At 36.1% G+C, this 9349-nt stretch overlaps 1 protein-coding gene across 1 annotated transcript in view; it reads left to right on the top strand.

Annotated features, from left to right (window-relative positions):
* The window catches only part of LOC108741434 (discoidin domain-containing receptor 2-like), a 388424-nt gene that overhangs the window by 324963 nt on the left and 54112 nt on the right, over positions 1–9349 (top strand). Inside the window, exon 12 of the mRNA XM_025977248.1 lies at positions 743–942. Within this exon, the coding sequence (XP_025833033.1) occupies positions 743–942 (200 nt within the window). The remainder of the gene's footprint in view (positions 1–742; positions 943–9349) is intronic.

The raw sequence follows: 9349 nt of genomic DNA, 5'->3' as shown, positions 1-9349 counted from the left end.
AAGCCTTTAATATGTCTTCAAATATAAATAAACATCTCGTTGATATTTTCAGTAGTAAATGGTACCAATAACAGCACATTTGAGCAATGCAATTGTACTGGATAAAATGGTCAATTTTTCCGTGCAGTACTGTACGGATTATACGCTCCTCACCGGTTAAGAGTTTGGCCGAGAGTTGTCTCCTTCCTTTTCTGGCCTAGTGCTGTTCTTTTCTACTTTGCGCCGGTCAAACTGAAGGTCGCATCGCTACAGAAACTAAACAAAGTATACCTGTTCAACCTATTCTATAAGACGTTCGTTTACAAACCGGGAAAATTTACACAAAAATTGACCAACACATTTTCAATGCTAATATGCAACCATCAGACATCATATCAAAATTTGAAAACAATGACCCTCCTTTAGTCCAGTAATTCACTAGATACTGACCTAGACGAAATGTATGTACTTCTTTCCATCTACCAGCATTTAACGTTTAGTTGATACATATACTTAAATGATTTTAATTACTAGAATTTACTAATGACTTCACCTTCTTGAACTCACCAAACCAAAGTTTATGTTCCTTAGTGTAATTGATCTTATTTTGCCTCTGCGTCATTTTAAGATTAAGTATTTATATTTTTATAATTGCATACACTGTTGAAATAGCCGAAAACGTTCCAAAAATGTTACTCTTGATCTTTTAGCTTTTGAGATTCAAATACCTGCAAACTTAAGCCATTTCCTTTTATCATTTCAGACTTCACGAGCGTGAACAGTTTTCCGGAGGAAATCAAGTTCACATCGCCTTCGTTTTATAATCTAACTTTACCGCGACCCCCCACCTCTCGAGCGCCAGCCTACGACGTTCAGAATTTTCCAATACCGACCAAAACTTCGAACGGAAGCATACCCTCCGCAGTTGCTGAGAATTTTTATGCAGCAACAGACATTATACAGGTAAGAAAGCTATTTTATTATGTAGACATGTAGAAAATACTATTAGACGCTACTATTCTAACCTTCTTTTGATTCATTGAAAGTAAAGCATAAGCATGCAACGGAAACTGCGCGCGCACCGCACAGTTTAAAGTTAGTGAACAGGTGGCTGTATGTATATTTCGAGCGCAGAACTGTAGCCACTGCTAATTGAAAAATAAAATTTATTATCCTTTTGTCACAAAAGCTCTGAAACTTCTTCTTGGTTTTCTTTTCACGTACATATGTTTATGACTTACAGTTTGAGAATAGGTACGTTTGTATTTTTCTCGCATTTTGTCTCGGGATGTGATATTAGCGAAAATAAAAATCATTTTATGTGTACAAGCGTGTGTTACCTGTATAAAAAAACCGGTGGTCGTTATTATAAATACGAGCAGGGCGAATCTGCAAATTAAACTAATCAGTCTGGTAAATGCGAGAGTGAAATATATGCCCATATATCGCACTTAAANTTAGCGAAAATAAAAATCATTTTATGTGTACAAGCGTGTGTTACCTGTATAAAAAAACCGGTGGTCGTTATTATAAATACGAGCAGGGCGAATCTGCAAATTAAACTAATCAGTCTGGTAAATGCGAGAGTGAAATATATGCCCATATATCGCACTTAAATTGATTAAATTTGTTCCGCTTTTTATGAAAATGCGATGCCGATGAATTGTATTTTGTTTTTATTGAAATTAAATTATATAACAGAATTGGAAAAATCCATCTTGCGTATTGTTAAATTGATATTAGAGATGGGAGTCGAATGATTAGAAGAAGTGGCTGATTTTAGGTATCTAGGAAGTCAGATAAGGCAGGACGGAAGGAGCAGTAGGGATTTAAAGCAGAGGATAGCGCAGGGTCGAGTCGCCTTTAAAAAAAATAAGTCACTTCTTTGCTCGCGAACGGTTAGTTAAGGAATTCGAAAAAGATTGTTAAAGGTGTATGTTTAGAGCGCGGCGCTGTATGGGTGCGAAACATGGACGGTGGGCGCGGTGGAAATGGAAAGGTTAGAAGTGTTCGAAATGTGGTGTTACCGGCAAATGATGAGGATACTGTGGATAGAGAAGGTTAGAAATGAAGAGATAGAAAGAATAGAACAGACGACACCTTCTCAGACATGAAGGTCTAGTCAGAGATATATAGGCAGAAACAGGAGTTAAGAGGAGTAGAGGAAGCCCTAAATTAGATTACTGTTCGCAAATAGTTAAGGATGTGGGTTGTTTTAGTTTTAGGGAAATGTGAAGATTAGGTCAGGATAGAAAAGAGTCGTGGTGCGTGTCCAACTAGTCTTAGGATTGACGACTTTATGATGATGATGATTAGAGATAGGCTAAGTGCCTAGTTTGGATCTAATATCTAGCGGATCCGGAACTCTTTTTTGTTGTCATCTTCATTCTCTTTATTCCATCTGACTACGTTTTCAATCTTTCTGAACTAAGTGAGTTGTTCAATTGCGGTGTGTCCTCTGGCACAGCTGTTATGTTTTCAATCGGCTGCGTATCCTAGTGGTGGAAGTGGCGAAGGTGGAGGACAGGGAGGTAGTGAAGACAGAGAGACTTGAAACGACGGGCGTCGACCACGTCTCGACGCGTCCAATAAAGAAAAAGATAGACGAGGTAGCAGGTGGCGGCGCGGCGCCTATTGCTTACCGCATCGCGATGTCACCGTCATGTGCTCACTAGACTGACTTTCTCAACGAAATGAACATTTTACATATTTTGGCGCTCGAGAAAAATGGAATTTCATGTTACGTTCTCTTTTAATGTGGCTACAGATTTATTTTTTCTTAGTCTTTCTCAAAGTGCTTTTCTACGTAACTCAATATTTAAATGGGTACATATTGGAGTATAAATTACAAAAGAATCGTGATAGTGAACCAAAAAGAACATTATTGAGTATTTGACACTAACGTGAAACGCTAATAATGACAAGCATAAAAGATGAAGGGATAATTTTGCCCCAAAAATTGTACAAATCAAATTCCAAGGAGTAGCTTGTCCTGGCTCGTTGACTCATGATCGTATTTCCAAAACTATTGAGTCAATTTGAATCCAGTGCACCCCCGTCAACTCCCGTCAAAATCAGGTAATCCGTTGATGACTTCCGTCCATATTTTCTTACCTGCTAATAACGAATTTGAAAATGTAAAAATTTATGCCTTTTTATCAATATCCAAGGCAGTTTTTACTTATTATAAACATTACAATACTTACTTGATTGATGTTTTCAGAAATAAATTTGAACTTTTTTGACGTGACAACATCTTATAATTCGATGGAGCCGGCTGCACGCACGAAAAAACATGACTCATGCGGCGTTACCTCGCTCTGAGGCGTTCCACCATTTAAGGCTTGAAGTGCAAGCGAGAGCGCGGAACGAGCGACAAAGAGGCACAATCGGCCTCCGCGTTCGGCAGCGTTCGACATCTGTCTCTCTCCTACTTTNTTCTCGTTTAAAGTCTTTTCAAACTGCACTTTGCAATCACTCATCGCTTCATTACGTCTCACTATATTAAACCTGAAGAACAGCAACATAGGCTCGCCGGATACTCTCGTCGAATACTTTATCTGCCAGTCTTCAACATAAACATCGGAATTTATACACTTATTTTGTTTTATTTTAGTCTCTAGTATTACGACCCAATTTAGCGTGTCTTATCTGGTTAATGTTGTTGCACAACGCAGATGACCACTATTAACCACAAGAAAATTATTGGTAAACAATATCAATGTTTGTTCCGTTACGTGCGATAGTACATGGAAGTTTACTGGAAACATACAAAAGAAACAACAATTTGTTTAAGTAATTATTTGTTATTTTGTTAAAATTAGTCTATTTATAATGACAATGAAGGAGTTTGTTTTGGTAATCATGCAGCAATGTAGTTCGCTACAGGGTGATTAAAAATAGCAAAAAAAAGTTACGATATTACATTACAGTAGTCATTTGGTAGTTTTGCCTGGAAAGTTTTCCGGGAGTTTTGAAAATTGGTAATTTTATAGATTTTGAGGTGCTCATTCCGAATTTCGACTTTGCCACCTCGTATATTTGCCGCTCGCACCGCCATATTGGAAAAATGGCGCCTAAATGCAGTTTTTTGGCAATATCTCCTTTCCGATTCATTTTACGATAAAAACAGACATATAGAAAATGAAACTAGAGACAATTGCCTACAATTTTGGTATCTACCTTTTTTCCATAAAGTCAATAGTTTTAGCGTACGAGCGCCGCAAAGTGTACTCCAACACGTGTTTTGGTATAGCTCAATAGAAATATTTAGTCTGAGTCATCAGTATACGTCTATCGTTTCACAGTGCCGTTTACATTTATACAGCCATGGCTTCTAATGCAGTAAACCGTTTTATTTGTGCAAATACATTGGAAGAAAGCGAAGTGATTGAAGTAAAGAAAAAAGGATTCGAGACTTTTCGTAAAAGAATGGACAATAAGGATAAACTTTTGGTGGGACTGAGTTCGAAAGTGGTTCACATTGCATGTCGGAAAATACCGGCCTGTGACGTTTCGATTGGTACTGCAGACGATGAATTTGCAACACCTGGTCCATCAAGAACAACAAAGCGAAGGAGAATACGCTAAATTTCAGGATATTAAATTGCATGTGGATTAGGCCTATTGCGAATACCACGTTAAAAAAAAACGCGCCGCTTACTCTATCTCAAGGTTGTGTGGAAATGAGTTATTTTGGCAAAAATGCATGTTGGAGTACACTTTGCGGCGCTGGTACGCCTAAACTATTAACTTTATTAAAAGAAGGTACATACATAGATTGTAGGTAATTGTCTCTAGTTTCATTTTGTATATAACTGTTTTTATCGTTAAATGAGTCGGAAAGGAGATATTGTCAAAAAACTGCTTTTTGGCGCCATTTTTCCAATATGGCGGCGCGAGCGGCATAAATACGAGGTGGCAAAGTCGAAATTAGGAGAGAGCACATCAAAATCTATAAAATTACCAATTTTCAAAACTCCCGGAAAACTTTCCAGGTAACCACTATTTTTCGAACCAAATCACTGTACTATTAGGGGCGCCCAAGAACGGAAAGGGTTGAAGTTAGTTAAGGGAAATTTTCAGGGAAGCAGGGGATATATTCAAATAGATATTCCGTATGTTCACCAACTTTTCACTTGAAATTCCGACAAAGAAACGTGTGTTCGACGAATCTCTTACCTGTATATTGAAAATCTTAGTGGTTATTATTAAATATTAATTTGAAAATTAATTCTCAATTTTTTCCACTATAAGTTACCTCGCCGGGAATCGAACCCGGTACCTGTAGCTTTACGCATCGATGCTCTGAACACTAAGCTACGAGAGCAGCCACAATTTTTTTTTTTCATTAATTTGAGGTAACTTCTAGTGAAAAAAAAATTGAAAATTAATTTTCAAATTAATACTTACGTGTATGTACTGGCGCCCTTTGGTTGTTTTAAGGAATTTGTTCTTTTAATTCATTTTTATCACGATCAACACAAGCTGGAAAGCCACTATGTGTTGACGTTTTTGCAAACGCGACCTACTGTATAGCGGCGCCTTTTCAAAAGCTTTACGCATTAATCACATTTTTTAAACTCCTTTTTATTACAACTTCAATAACCGAGATGGCTTTGTGGGGTATTCAAAACAAAAACAACAATTTTTTATCCGTTGCGAAAACTCACCGTTCCGGGTTGACAGCCTTTCTGTTTTTTTTTTGTATATATACATACGTATAACTTAAAAGGAACCGTGAATTAGTAGCCTGAATAATTCTAAACACGCCAGATGGATTATACTGGGAAAGTGGTTTTCGGGACGAAATTATAATCCTTTTTAGAAAAGTGGACTATAGAATATTGCTTCAGATTGACCACATTTATAAACACTCAATTAAATAAGAAATTCTAAAACCGCTTGTTCTTAGTGAAAAACAGTAGCGTAACGGCTACACAGGGAAACTCATCAATAAACGAAAAACTGCCTTATTTTTACAATATCATTGATTATTAAAAATACAGACCACTTAGAATTATTTTATTCGATTAAGCTAACGTGCCTATCACGTTGAGGTTAGCTACGCCGGGATTCGTTTTCAGCAAGTAGATATCCACACAAGTGGACCTTGATGGAGCATACGTAATCCTAAAATGTAGCATCGTGCTACAGATGGCGTTTACTGCGCCATTTGTAGTATTTTCTAAAACGCACTGTTAAGACAGCAGGTAAAAGTTGGTCTGTGTTCTGTCGGAGCTGCCTGCGACGCGCTGATGAGATCCAAAAAGAACGAAATCGCGATCCGCGTCTGGCAGTTTCGACAGAATACAGACCACTTATTTCATTGATTATTTATTATTAATTTACGCAACTCAGTAAGGATCCAAAGGACTTAATAGCAAACATTGTTTAATGGCTTTTACTGTTCAAAAAACTATCGCTGTAGTATTTCAGGGTGGATGTACATAGTACATAGTTTTTCTTGAAATTGTGATGATCCCTTCATTTATCGTAGCTTCAGTATTACGGGGTAAAGACGGCAGATAAGAAAGCAGTTAGTGAGAAATGTATTTACCACGCGAATATTTTTGAAAAAATTTAAACAAGAATGGAATACAAAGGGGATAATGTGTCCATCACAGTAATTAACAAAATATCGTTACGATGATTTGGGTAACCAAATACTAGCAATCTTCCTAACTAACGTTTCAAACAGTTTCTTCTACAAAATCTTTATCATCAATATTATGAACGATCTCCTTGTTAAGCGCTAAAAGACAGGTTCCACCCTTTATACATTTCTAGTAATAAGTACAAAAAATAGTATTGTATTCATTTGCCTCGGTCATGCACATTTAACAAACTGTTAAAGAAAAACAAGACCCGATCTCACAAGAACAAGACCAAGGCGAAGACGCGCTGTTGGAAAGCAGAACCAAGACCAAAACTGAAGGTGCCGATTGCTCATTACTAATTATCATTATAATCACTAATTATCTTGAACTTAATCCTCTACACATCCCCTACAATGTATTAATCATATTTCTTTGCGAATATAGAAGTAATCATTATTAAACCTTAAGTTATCCTTACGTGAATCCTTACACCAAACTTTCAAAATTTCCTTCTGCAACACTGACTATACTATACACTTAACATTATAAATAATATTACTATTTCTATCCTATAACTACAATACAAACTAAATCTGCTACTACTTCACCGCATTTTTATTTTTACACCCTTATATCTTGCACACAAACATAAAACTATACATGAACGAAATTTCTTTGCCATTATCTAATATATCTTCCTTAAACCTGCCCTTACTTTCCTAGCGATTCCTCTCCTTTACAATTCAAAAATTATTTCTATTTTTTAAAATTCTCATTAAATGACTTCATTCTCATTCACCAACTAATAACATTCTTCCCATATTCTACCATTCTCACATCCTCCAATACATGTTTTAAGCTCTCTTCTTCTCTTTTACACATCCTATATCTTCTCTCTTCTCCCTTTTTCCAATATTCACAAACCCTACATTCGTTCTCTGCCCTAAATCTTGCTACCACGCTTATTTCTCTCCCTTCTTCTAAATATATATTTCGGCACTTATTCTCCCTGCCGGTCCCTCCATATGATTCCCTTCATACCCACCATACATGTAGATCCCTCTATTTTTCTTAAATCCACTCCCCTAATTATTTCCTTGTATCTATTTCCCCCCAATGTTTCAACTTTTTTCTTTTCCCAACACCATTCTCTCAATTGCTTCTGATTTATTTTGAGTCTCTTTAAGGTTCCCTCTTTTTCTCTATCATATATATTTTTTATTCCAATTTCCATTAACTTCCTCCTCCAAATTTTTTTCCTTATATCCCCTTCTTCCAGTCTTCTCAATTCCTCCTTCTATTTTACTACCCCTTTTATTGTTTCTTCCCACATTTTGTCTCACTTCTTATTACATAGTCGGGTGTATATCTTTCTCAATTCAAAACCCATTTTATATATCTTTTATACAGTACATCTACCTGTCTTTTTTCTTCCCATCCTTATATTTCCACCCCATTGAACACTGAAAAAAAAATTGAAAATTAATTTTCAAATTAATACTTATGTGTATGTACTGGCGCCCTTTGGTTGTTTTAAGGAATTTGTTCTTTTAATTCATTTTTATCACGATCAACACAAGCTGGAAAGCCACTATGTGTTGACGNCATTTGCTTCGGACTTATTTTGAATCTCTTTAAGGTTCTCTCTCTTTCTCTATCATATATACTTTTTATTTCCATTTCTATTACCTTCCTCCTCCAAATTTATTTTCTTATATCTCCTTCTTCCAGTCTTTCCAATCCCTCCTCGTATGTTAAGGGTAGTAACATTTATTGGTTCTTCCCATATCTTATCTCACTTCTTATTGCATAGTCATATCTTTCTAAATTCAAAACCCATTTTATATATCTTTTGTATAGTACTTCTACCTGTCTTTTTTCTTCCCATCCTGATATTTCCACCCCATTGAACACTATGCTTCTCCCCGATACCTTAAATAATATCATTCTTCTACACTGGTTATCCTTACAGAACTTCTGACCCAAACTTTCCAACATTGCTCTCCCTACATTCATAATATGCAATTCATCCCTGCTGTTGTCATTATAGCTATATCCTGAGTANCCTTTCTTTTCCTTCATTATTGAAAATGTTTCATCGAGAATACACCTTTTAACGTTTAAATATTATTAAAGTTTATTAAATACATTCCAGCCATATAGTAATGAGTTAGAACCTGCGCTTCGGGTAAATGATAATTTAGGGTGTTCTTAAAAAATGCACGCAGCTCGATTTGTTAGATGTTAAACAAATAGAAATATTTTGATTTTTTTTGGTAGCTACATGACCCAGAAAAATTAAAATAGGCAACCAATGTTGCTCGGTTTAGGGTGATTTATTAGGTGCCATTAAGTAACTACTATCTTTTGGTTTGTTATACCTTTGCTTAGAAATAACAGCACATGTTATGTGTATACTTCATTTACTTTCCCTAGCGATGTGCCCCTTCCAATGTCTTGGATGCGCGCTGACAAAATCGTAGGTAGGGAGAAAAAAGCTAATTATACTCTCGATTATTGTTCATTAAACATACTTTTTCATACAGTACCTGCCAAAAAATTTGTTCAGTCATGAACAGTAGTGCGAGTCGAAAATAAACGCTAAAGCCTATAATATGTCTTCAAATATAAATAAACATCTCGTTGATATTTTCAGTAGTAATTGGTACCAATAACAGCACATTTGAGCAATGCAATTGTAGTGGATAAAATGGTCAATTTTTCCGTGCAGTACTGTACGGATTATACGCTCCTCACCGGTTAAGAGTTTG

The sequence above is a fragment of the Agrilus planipennis genome, unplaced genomic scaffold, assembly GCF_000699045.2.
Source record: "Agrilus planipennis isolate EAB-ADULT unplaced genomic scaffold, Apla_2.0 scaffold24, whole genome shotgun sequence".
In the NCBI taxonomy this organism is placed as follows: domain Eukaryota; kingdom Metazoa; phylum Arthropoda; class Insecta; order Coleoptera; family Buprestidae; genus Agrilus; species Agrilus planipennis.
This window is presented reverse-complemented; position numbering and strand designations above follow the sequence as displayed.